This window comes from Podarcis melisellensis (assembly GCF_964234715.1).
Source record: "Podarcis melisellensis genome assembly, chromosome: 12".
NCBI lineage: Eukaryota > Metazoa > Chordata > Lepidosauria > Squamata > Lacertidae > Podarcis > Podarcis melisellensis.
Window position 1 is genome coordinate 40,112,665 of NC_138544.1, and position 12,055 is coordinate 40,124,719.

The following is a 12,055-nucleotide window of genomic DNA, read 5'->3' on the forward strand; positions in this document are numbered from 1 at the left end:
GTATCCCATGTTAGCTTTGAAACTTATTAGTTTAATTTCTAGGCTTGTGTGCTCAAAATACTGCACTGTCTGTTGTCTTTGTTTAGCTTGGTTTATCTCACTTGGAGGGACAGAGGAGAAATTAAATTCTGTATTATTGTTGTGTATTATTTATTAAATTTGTATACCGCCTTTCATCTGAAGATCACAGGGCAGTTCACAACATAAAATTGCAAAATGCATAATAAAGAACAAACAAAAGCAAACCAATAACCCCCATCCCACAAACACATGCATTTAAAGCTGAATCTATCAAATATATACTGTCCAGAATAATAATCAAACTGTAACACAGCTATCCTTTGAAATGTGCACTTATCTGAATGTTGTGATGCAGTCCTCCAGCCAACTGATGTATATAAAATGCTTTTACCAGGGAAAATTATGTATAAAAATGAAGACAGTGGTGAAAACAACCAACATAAATGCACTGTATTAGGGGAAATTGCTTGCCAAAGTGTGTACATTAGACAAAACTACATATAACATGTTTTTATTAAGAGAAATTAGCACTAAAATGGTGATGAATTTTCACGAGATTTTTTAAAAATTGCAAATTGCTGCAAAATGTGGAGAATGGGTTTAAGAATGGGGGGAAGTGAGAAACTGGGAGAATGAAAATAGACAGATCCTTCCAGCTCTACTCACTGGTCACTACTTGAAGACTCCCTTTTTTCCCTTCTTGGGTCCTGCCTATGAAAAATACTGCCTGAATAGTTTGACGACATGTTTTCCCCATTTTTCTATAATGTAGAAACTGGTTTGTGGTCCTGCAAACTCCTTTTGTTAATCTAGTTCTGCTTTCACTTGTTGTATAATCAGCAACTTCAATACAGATTACTTATTTAATAGTAAATAATAAATAAATGCCTGTTCCGTGTTAAACACAATCACATGTGCAAAGTTGTTTCTGTCAACACTAAACTATTTAGAAATAGGAAAGACTCCTTCTGGCAACTATGAATTTGTGGAAGAACTATATGAAAACACCAATGCAAAACTGGTTACTGGAAAGAGTTTTATGGTTTCCCAGAGCCATTTCTATTCCTGCACTCGCTAGCAAATATTCTATGCTATTGGTTTTCAACTAGCAGGTTGAACTGAACTGAGTCGCAGCCTGGGGGTGGGGGTCGTTTGGGGGGGGTGACACCAGCAGTACTACCACCAGACACAAAAATGGTAAACTTAGAAGCTGGGGCCAATAATGCATATTTATGTGAAATGTGGACAGCAGGTCTGAAAAAAGTTGAAGTCTACTGCTGTTCTAAACTTTATGTAGACCAGAAAAATTACAAAGATTATTAGAACCTTATAAAGCAAATATTAAGTGGTTTAGAAATACTTTTTAAAAAACCCAAAGCAGATTACTAAACTGTGAGATAACATATTTTATGAAATGAATAAGATCCTCCATACATTTAAAGCACATCCAACCCATATTCAAAGCCCATTACTTCCCCCTTTGAATACTGGGAGCTGTAGTTTCCCCATCACATAATTCCCAGCATTCTTAATAAACTACAGTTCCCATGATTCTTTGTATGGTGTGGATCTGTGCAAAGACTGCTATAACCTGCTTTGAAGCTGAAATTAAACCCAGAAATCAAAATATTGGGCAACAGAAAAAGATTAGGTACTCTTCTTCCAATGCATTGGAGAGGCTAAATATCTTGCATAACTACAAGCGCGCGCCTCCGACACACGATTTACTTGCGTGCTACCACATATATGTGTGTAGCCAGGAAATAAACCAATAAATCAATTCAAACATGGAAATGGTGGGAGAGAGCTGGTGTCAGGAGTAGGTCAGCAATAAAAAAACACTGGCGTAAGTAAAATTAACTCTTTATTTAAAGAATCCAAAACTGCACAGACCTAGTGATCACAGAAACTCTTCCCAGCAGGACTTGCCCCAATGAGGCAGTTGTGAGGACTGAAGGTCCCCGCCCTCCCACCGCCCTCTAAAGCTCCTCCCCTGGTTCCTTCCCCAGCAGCCTAAGGCTCATTTGTTTTGTCTCTGCTCTGCTCTCTTCAGTTTTCTCTTCAGCTTCCCTGGCTTCTTCAGAAGCCTACTTCCACTCAGTCTCTAGATCCTGCTCTGCTTCTGCTTCTATGTCTGGGCTGCTCTCTGCCACAGCCGCCTCCTGCTCACCAAACCCTGTTGCCTCTTCAGGTTCCAACACTTCCTCCTCCCAATCTGCTCCCTCTTCTCCCTCTGACCACTCATCGTTGTCCCACCACCAATCCCCTGGCTCTGAGCTGCCTTCTCCTGAGGGCTCCATTGGGAGTTCCCCAAATGGTGCCTCCTCTGCATCCAGCCAGACCCTCCCCAGAGTCTGAAGAGGGCAGAGGAAGCCCCAAAGAGTGTGGAGGCACAGCAGGGCTTCACTTTGGCCTCTCAGCCTCCCTACTTAACAGCTGATGCACGTGGTAGCATCCTCCAGCCTCCTGCCAGCCCAGAGCTTTAATTCCAGTTGTGGATATTTTGGGATACAGTATTTTTGGTCTAGGTTGGAGAGAGAGAGCGGTGGAGAGGGCATTTAGAGGGTACTCCTTACTACTCAATTTTTGGTCTAGGTTGGAGAGAGAGAGAGCGGTGGAGAGGGCATTTAGAGGGTACTCCTGACTACTCAATTTTTACTTACGCACGTGGCGGCCTGGAACATAACCCCTGCATAAGTGGGGGAGGGGCGGGGGCGGGACATCTGTATGCCAAGGCACATATGATTAAATTAGGGAACTATTATTTAATGAACACCATTTGTCAACTTCACCTAAATGGGTGGTAATATGATTGCACCTCATGCTTTTGTTCCCAAAACTTATAAGAGAGGGTTATATGAGAGAAGTAGTAAAGTAGTAAGAAGGGATATCAGAGGTCAAGGATAGTGAAGGGAGGATGGGGGGAGAGTCAAAACTGGTACAGGTGGGTTTTTTGTTTAACTGTATTCCATGACTTTGTTTCAAGTCAAAGACTGGCTCTTCTGCAACCTATGGAGGTTTGAGCCTTTCTCAAAGAAGGGTTCTGATTGGACTTTATAGCAGAGTTCTTGCATCCGTGAGAGATAGTTCAGTTGGTAGAGCATGAGACTGTCAGGGTTGTGGGTTTGAGCCCCACATTGGGTGAAAGATTCCTGCATTGCAGCAGGTTGGACTAGATGACCATCGTGGTCCCTTCCAACACTGCGAGTCTTTGATTCTGTGATCCATTGAATTGAACATAATCCTATTGTCTTCCTCTTCAGTCCATATGTGGCTAGGTAGGGAATGTGTTGATGCTTCATAGGGAAGCCATGTTGATCATATATCCTTACTAAAGTTCTGCATGCCATATTTATGAGTGATCCAGCAAATAAAAATACTTTAGCCGTTTTCCTTAAACATCATCAAAATGGTTATTATTTGGGAATCATATCTATTTGGGGAGCTACTGTATTGCACGGGGACTGCTTTGTTTATCAAACAAATTTCCTTGTCTGAAACGTTAGTCTTCTCTGTTGCGAAAATGATCCACCCTGGTCACAGTTCCTGGAACAAAAGTATGGAAACTAATCTGCCTCGTCACCCTTTAATTTAATCATATAGATCTGAGTAGCAAAGTCCCTTGCAGACAAGGGGAAGCAGCAAAACATGTTTAACAAGTCCCAGCTATTGATTTGCACAACAAGCAACTTGAATCTAAAGATTAAACATGCTAAAGTTTTTGGTACCGCAAGTAAAAGTTATGCTAATCCTGATCACACTCTTCTTGCCTCTGTTGTTTCACTGTTGCTCCGTTGGTACACCTCCCCAAATCAGACTGAAATTAATAGTAAAAAAGAATCTTATTGAATTGAAGTGGCATAGGTGCATACACACTTCTGTTATTTAAGGCCAGAACTAAATAATTCATCCCTGGAGTCAAGAAGTGACCAATTTTAATACCCTCACAGACTGATTATTATATATATAATGTTATGTTGGTACAAATACCATATTGGCCTGAATATAAGCGTCACTTTTTTCCAAATTCCAGCCGTGAAAAGTTAAAGTACGTCTTAAATTTGCGACCTTAGAAAAATTGGCTTTTACGATTTCGCTGCTGAAGCAGACATACGGTAAAAAGGAACTGGTGTGAGTGCCTGCGGAATTTTAAGAGAGCGGCTTATATTCGGGTATTGTCTTTTTCTCCCCCCCCCCCTTGAATTAAAAAGGTGAGGCTTCTATTTGGGCCAATATGGTAATAGTGTTTCAGGAAGACGTTGAATTTTCTTCTGGTTTCATAATAGAGAATATATGACTGAATACTGAAGGCTTGCTTGACATTTAAAATTGTTGGCTTTGATAGTGTCGGCCTATCTCACATTCCTGTATCTGTAGCCATGTAATAATAATACAAAACTATAAGTTCTTTACTGACATAAATGTAGTTGATATAAAAGCTGAAGCATATCTATATCTGCTCTTCTCACACAACACTTTGCATTGAATACTTTTATCATGAAGTATGCCATTGCTAAAAGAAGCTTTCTAAGCCATGGAGAAGTTTGGCTTCTGAATAGCATTGGCATACCTACGGTTTCTTGCCTAAGCAATGGATTCTGATCCAATAGCAAATAGTTAATGGTGTGTTTTGCCCGACAGTAGAGAGCCTGTGGTCTTCCAGTTGTTGCTGGACTCCCAACTCTCATCAGCCCTAGACAACAAAGTTCATGGCCAGGCATTATGAGACCTCAAGTCCAGCAACATTGGCAAGGTCACATTCCCTGCCCTTGAAAACCCTAAAAAATCCAAGTCTGGTTTCAAGCTATGATAAGGAATTTTCACTTACCAGTACAGATGCTGTGAGCCAAAGGAGGGAAAGTTTGGGGGAAATATATATACTGTAATATATGAGAATTATATTTAAGGACAAGAGGTAGAAATTGCCTTGAATTGAAAAAAGAAAGAAAAAGAAATTGCCTTGAATTGATTTATTTTTTAAAAAGCAAATATTTAATAACTACACAATTATTTTAAATCTTCTATAGTAAATATTCATTTTCTGAACTTGCTTTTAGACCTTGGATATTCCATAACGTCTATGCCAGCTGTGAATGGCAAATCTGAAAGCAGCGACAGCGGAGCAGAGTCGGAGGAGGAACCCCATCAGGAAGAAATAACAGAGCTAAAGCAGGTTGAGAAAGGTACAGCTTTATTTCTGAACCGCACCCTCCTTTTCACAGCTGTTTGTGCTTCTTTTCAGTCTTGCTCAATCAGACTGTGGCTGCTGTGGAACACAAAAAAGCAACGGTCCCGTGTCTCCCTGCCCTACATTATTTTGTAAGAGTGAGCCCTGTTTGGAAATTTCAGATTTCAGAAGAGGCTTGGGAATCTGATTATCAAGATGTAATCCTGCCCCCACTTACCTAGGAGCAAATTCTGAACACGATGGAACAACATGTGTTGTTGGGATGTATGGTTTTGTGTACAATTGTGTTTTTTTTTAAATGGAAAGATATTTAATAGATTGGTAATAGGAGTGATGAGTGAATGCAGGACATGTAACTGCAGAGATGGAATAGGTGCCCACAATTTAAATACAAAGTAAGACACAAAAAAAGTCAAAAGCAACATGCAGGTAGTTAGACTATGGGTGGTTCAGCTTTTCTTCCTTTTCTTTATTGTTTTGTAACCAATGGAAACATTGCTTAATGAATTGTGTAGTACAAGTAACTTAACATTGCAATCCAAACCTTGGTCGGGGCTTAACTGGCTATCAGGCCCAGAGCCACATCCATAGCTCTGCCACTCACGCAGCCTGGTGCAGAAGAGGAAGGGGACCACTTGAAGTCGTTACAGCAGCAAGGCCCACATTGGGCCCAGTGCTGACATGTCCTTGCAGTGGGGCTGGCTTGGTACCCAGCAGATCCTGTGCTAGCTCAGCCCCTTGCTGTTTCAGGGCTTTCCGTGGGCTTTCACCAGCTGGGATCCTGGCAGTGGAGCTTCCACACATTTAGTTGGCAGAATGGAGGCTTCCATACCAGTGGAGTAATGCTGCCCACTTCATGGACAGAGACTGTCAGAGATGAGTAGAGTCAGTGCTGGATTTACGTATAAGCCAAACAAAAGCTATAGCTTAGGGCCCCACTCTTGTGGGGACCCCCAAAAAATTAAAGGGAAAAAAACCTGGATGTACATTTCCTAAATATAAGATAAAAAACAAATAAAATGAAGCCTACATACAGCAACAGTGTTTTGTAGGCTTCTATGATGTAAGTAATGGGCCCCGCCTGCTCGCCTGCTCCCTAAAATATCACTGGTTTGCTCATTTCCATATATAGGGTGCCTACATTCTGCATGGACTGGTTGCATGGCAACATGTGCAAATGGCTTTAGATACCTATTACAGTGGTACGCCGGGTTAAGTACTTAATTTGTTCCGGAGGTCCGTTCTTAACCTGAAACTGTTCTTAACCTGAAGCACCACTTTAGCTAATGAGGCCTCCCGCTGCTACCGTGCCGCCAGAGCACGATTTCTGTTCTCATCCTGAAGCAAAGTTCTTAACCCAAGGTAATATTTCTGGGTTAGCGGAGTCTGTAACCTGAAGCGTAACCCGAGGTACCACTGTACCTCCATAAATTACCATATAGCATATATTCAACACAAAAAACAGTGGTGATTTGTTGTTGACAAAGGACACCTGGACATAGAAAGGGCCCCATTACCTTCAGTAGCTTAGGGCCTCATCAAACCTAAATCCAGCCCTGAGTAGAGTTCATTAAATCTATGAACAAATAAAAAAGCAAATTTGTAAAAACTAGTATGTTTCATAGTATAAGTCTATTTGAAATGTTGTCATCTTATTTATTGGTTTTACAGAAAGTGAGAGTCTGGGACCAGATTTGACGCCTGCTCAGGAGCTGGACTGTGTTGTTGCCAATGGCTGCTGTGAAGATGTCCCGAATACTGACATTCACAATGGCATACAGACTAAATCTGCTCTGAATGGTATAAATGTGGATGAAGAAGTAAAGAAGAGAGACAAGCGCCTTGAACTACCTATAATTTCTAATTTTGGGTCTTCTCACCAAGGTGCTTTCCTCACGTGCATTTTTCCAAATTAGTCTATATGTTTGTCAAGCAGAATTTTCCAGTGGTGAAGACTACCCTGGGAATTTGCTGTCTGGTTTGTAAAGATTATTCCCTCACTTTTACCAAGCTGTAGTGGAAATGATTGGAGATTTAAACTTTGGTCTGCTTGATACTATATTCTGTAAACTTGTTAAATTTTATATGCCGTATTTACTCGAGTCTAATGCGCCATCAAATCTAATGCACACCTCTGTTTTCAGAACCTTGAAACAAAACAAAAAAAGTACCGTATTTTTCGCTCCATAAGACGCACCAGACCACAAGACGCACCTAGTTTTTGGAGGAGGAAAACAAGAAAAAAAATATTCTGAATCCCAGAAGCCAGAACAACAAGAGGGATCCCTCTTGCTGTTCTGGCTTCTGGGATAGCTGCGCAGCCTGCATTCGCTCCATAAGACGCACACACATTCCCCCTTACTTTTTAGGAGGGAAAAAGTGAGTCTTATAGAGCAAAAAATACGGTATTTGCCGGCGAATGTATATGTGCCGTTGAATCTAATGTGCACCTTAATTTTCGCAATGTAATTTTGGCCAAAAAAGGTACGCATTAGATTTGAGAAAATGTAGTATTTGACTGCAGTGTGCCCTCCGTTCATATACTTACTGTGTCTTTGTGTGGTGGAGAATCAATGTAAACTCCTCCATGTACAGTAAATGACACTGAGGCTTCTTCTCATCTGACGGACAAGTTTCTTCCTCCTCCTCCCAAAGTGGTTGGGAGATTCATGCAAATAAAGTGCTTACACAAAGGGCATCCATGTGGAAAATATAATTGAGAGAGGTGGGGTTCAAAGTAATTAGGATAAATTAACCTCAACAACCACATCTAACGATATTGCCCCATTGTGAATAGCTTTCACCTGCTTTATCTTAAGGAAACAACTTACATAATAAGCTTTTTAATATTTGAAGTGTGATCATGTGCTCCCTGTTTAGACCAGCCGTTCTTAACCGTGGGTTACCAGATGTTGTTGGACTACAGTTCCCATCATCCCTGACCAGTGGTCTTGCTAGCTAGGGATGATGGGAGTTGTAGTCCAAAATCTGGGGACCCAAGGTTGAGAGAGGCAGGTTTAGACTGATAAAATATTTATAAGTTGATTGTAAGTGGACTTTTGCACTGTCATTGTTTAATTCTTGCCCAAATTGGCCCGTTTGCACTTATTAAGTGTTTGATCATATATTCCTGTACACACAGGTGCAAATGAAGATACCGCTGAAGAGGTCTCTGGCATTCAGCACTTGACAAGCGATTCGGATAGTGAAATATACTGTGATTCTATGGAGCAGTTTGGACAAGAAGAGGTACAGTTTATCAGGTTTTGTACTGAATGTGAAAAGGTAACATAAAGTGACCAGAATCCAAAGAGACATGAAATCAGTTCTTTGAACCTACATACAACTTTAAACTTGTTTGCTTGAACAGCAATCCTCTCATGCTGCAAGGCAGACTGATGAAATCAGTTCCTGATATAGCATGAAGATAACAGCTCAAAGCCCAAAATTCCAGGGGTCTCACATAACTGCCTTCTGTAAGCCTAAGCAGTTCTTTAGATTCTGCTAAATGGATGAAGGGTTAGAATCTGGAAGAAATAATAGAATGTACATCTAATACAATGCTTCCACAGTCTATATAATGGTCAGCCTAGGTGTGGTTTTAAATGTGTCTATTGCTTTTAGCATGCTCTTTTAAAATATATATGCAGAAAGCAGCTCCTAGGGGAGCTGATAAATACTCTGATTGCAGCAAATGAGAAGGGAGAGTTTAACTCTTTCTTACCCTGCTGAGGTCCTTTCAAGCCGCTATTTACTTTAGAAAGAAACCTACATTTTTCACAACATGCATATAAAATGCAGAGGTGCCCCTGGACCACAACAATAGTTCACAAAAGACTTTAACATGTTAGGTATATTAGGTATCCCAGCTTTATGGGAAATACGTCAAGGAAAATATAATAGCTAATTCTCTTAACTTATAGATATTGGAGTCAACGAAAGGATTTTCAAAACATCCATTACATTTCTCAGAAGTAGACCACAGCAGTCTGCTGGGTGCTTCTGGTTTTCTTGAACTTGGAAACTACAAGACAGACAGCATAATGGTGGCTGCAATTGAAGGAAAAGGTGAAGTCAAGTGTGGTGGTGAGGATGGCAAGGCAAGTGATGGAGGTCCTCACAAAGAAAAGAAAGGTGGTGAAAAGGTGGATTTCTATGGAATCAGAAGAGGGAGAGGTACTGTTTTGTTATGTTCTTATGTAAATAAGCAAGTCTAGTGCCATACTTTTTTTTTGTAATTTACAAAAAAAAATGTTTTCATAGTCTGATTTTTATATGGATTAAAAACCATGCCTTATTTCTCAATGCTTTCTCTCTTTCCCCTCCTAAATTTAGGTCATAGAATGCATCCTTTGGGTGATGGCGCCCAAGGTGGACAAATGGGTAGTGGAGGAGATGGAGAACGATGGGGGTCAGATAGAGGACCAAGAAGTGGCCTCAATGAACAAATTGCAGTAGTGCTTATACGATTACAAGAAGACATGCAAAATGTCCTTCAGAGATTGCATGCATTGGAAACACTGACAACTTCACAGGTAAGATGTATTCTATAAAGTTAGGGTGAGGTCCAGTGTTAGTCCTACTTTACCTCAGTGCTCCTACTCGGAGCATGACTTAGTTGGAGATCATCCTTACTCTTTATTTTAAAAAGCCTGATTATTGGAGTAATGTATGTAAGCATGTGTGTAATGTAGGGGAGTCTGTATGTAAGCAGGCTTAATTGCAAAGGATGGATGGCAGGGAAGAGGTGGCAAAATCATCACTCCAAGCAGAAGTGTTCCATTTCATTATGTGAGCAACAATGTTACATTACAATGTTTCAGAAACCACAGTAGGAATATAATGTGAAGCTGTGAGTATAAATTTGAAATATAATTTGTCACTGTGTTAAATTTGTGTTTTGTTTGCAGGCAGGAACTGCAACCATACATTCAAATAATCAGACTCCCTCACCTGCTAAGGTAAGATCTTACCTACTTTCAACAGAGCAGCTTTGATTTTTATGTTGGCTTTCCTTTGACTGTATGTAGATTAAAATGGAACTTTTCATAACACAATAATCTTAAAGAGAGGCCAAAAAGCAGTGTTTTAAATGCTGTTGCCTTTTGTCTCCTGTTAATTTGATGCATTTGTTTTATTTATTACCCAATTAATTTTGAAGATTTTTTGCAAGACAGATCTACAGGAGGAAATTTTAAAGCAATTCTAAATGTAGAGACTAGGGGGGAATATACAAGTGACACAGTGCCCAGTTGCGGCAGAACATACAGGTTCCAAATATATCATCTTAGATAGTTCTATGCCTATGCAGACATTTACCAACATCTTATTTAACTGGAGAAATTAATTTTTAATGTGTTATTTTAGAGACCTTCCTGGTGGCCGTTTGAGATTTCTCCTGGTACTTTAGTCTTTGCTGTTTTCTGGCCATTTGTTGCCCAGTGGCTGGTACATGTGTATCTTCAAAGGAGAAGGAGGTAAGACTGTCAATCCTGTTAGATATGCTAATTTACTCTGCTAATGCACAAGTCCATGCTGCCCTTTGGCCTCTCCCTCTCAATTTCCTTTCTTGATTGTGTATAATCTTATCAGCACACAAGGATTTTTTTCACAAGGACCATAAAGGTTCCATTTTATATTAGGGATATATCTTTTCACACAGATAGTGTTTTGCTGGAATAGTACACCAGTCAAAGCAGAATCTGATGCCAAGCTGCCTCATGTGTTGCCTCATGTGATGAAGACATCAGGCTTATTATTAGGTATGAGAGTAATGGACAGACAAATGGAAGATTTGTCCTGGTATCACTTGAATTTGGGGAATACTTCTCTTGTTTGGTAGGAATTTAGAAGCGCAAGCTTAATGTGAAATCCGTTTTGCCATGAATGTATTCTAACTATTAACAATAAGTATTTGTTTGTTGAAAAATTTTCACTAAAGTTTTTCGCCAAGACAAGCCTTGTATATATATTATATATAAAAGGGACACCTGACCGTTAGGTCCAGTCGCGAACGACTCTGAGGTTGCGGCACTCATCTCGCTTTACTGGCCGAGGGAGCCGGCGTACAGCTCCCAGGTCATGAGGCCAGCATGACTAAGCCGCTTCTGGTGAACCAGAGCAGCGCACGGAAACGCCGTTTACCTTCCCGCTGGAGTGGTACCTATTTATCTACTTGCACTTTGGCGCGCTTTCAAACTGCTAGGTTGGCAGGAGCAGGGACCGAACAGCAGGAACTCACCCCATTGCGGGGATTCGAACCACCGACCTTCTGATCGGCAAGCCCTAGGCTCTGTGGTTTAGACATATATATGAGAGAGTTGAAGAGCCCTTGTATCTGCTGAATTTCTGGACATTTCACCAACAACGGTCACGTTACAGAAATGTGTAAAACAGCTTATTCATTTTAGTATTATAATGAATAAAGTGAAACAGTAAATGGTATTAATCAGGGATGATGTAATTCTAAGCATTTTAAGGCTTAGAACAAGAATACTGTAAAATGTTTATGGGCAAATGAAAGTGTTGGGGTAGCAATTTTGCTTGTAATTCCATCAAACTCAACAGACTGCTAAGAATAAATACTTAGGATAGCATTTCAAGTTGGTGTTTTCTTCTCCCCTTCTCAGAAAACAGAACTGAGGATTCAATTCCTGATTTTACTTAAGGACTGCTAACATGGAGACTCTGGAAGGTGAAGTAATTTAAGAGACCTGCAAGAACTGCAGATGCTGGGATGGCTACATCTTTCTTCTATTTTTTTCCCTTTTGCACTACCTGGCATACCATACATGAATGGTCCCTTTCTTTTAGGTTACAAATAAATACAACTATCCCATCCAGCAA

The 12,055-nt window shown here is 40.4% G+C and overlaps 1 protein-coding gene and 1 long non-coding RNA gene across 3 annotated transcripts in view; one reads left to right on the top strand and one right to left on the bottom strand.

Moving 5' to 3' along the window:
- ACBD5 (acyl-CoA binding domain containing 5) overlaps positions 1-12,055 on the top strand; it is a gene marked incomplete at its 3' end in the record, with an annotated part of 28,799 nt that extends 16,744 nt beyond the window's left edge. Inside the window, exons 6-13 of one of the 2 annotated variants that reach the window (XM_081882499.1) lie at positions 5,079-5,204; positions 6,881-7,093; positions 8,352-8,458; positions 9,133-9,385; positions 9,545-9,744; positions 10,120-10,170; positions 10,577-10,686; positions 11,839-12,055. In XM_081882499.1, coding sequence (XP_081738625.1) covers positions 5,079-5,204; positions 6,881-7,093; positions 8,352-8,458; positions 9,133-9,385; positions 9,545-9,744; positions 10,120-10,170; positions 10,577-10,686; positions 11,839-11,851 — 1,073 coding nt within the window. Of the gene's footprint in view, positions 1-5,078; positions 5,205-6,880; positions 7,094-8,351; positions 8,459-9,132; positions 9,386-9,544; positions 9,745-10,119; positions 10,171-10,576; positions 10,691-11,838 lie in introns of those variants that run through there. The other variant, XM_081882498.1, reaches the window with a different exon arrangement.
- On the bottom strand, positions 4,214-5,108 carry LOC309353425. The gene is made up of 2 exons (XR_014161837.1): positions 4,981-5,108; positions 4,214-4,947 (listed from the first exon to the last, which is right to left on the bottom strand). It is a non-coding gene; the product is annotated as an uncharacterized lncRNA (long non-coding RNA).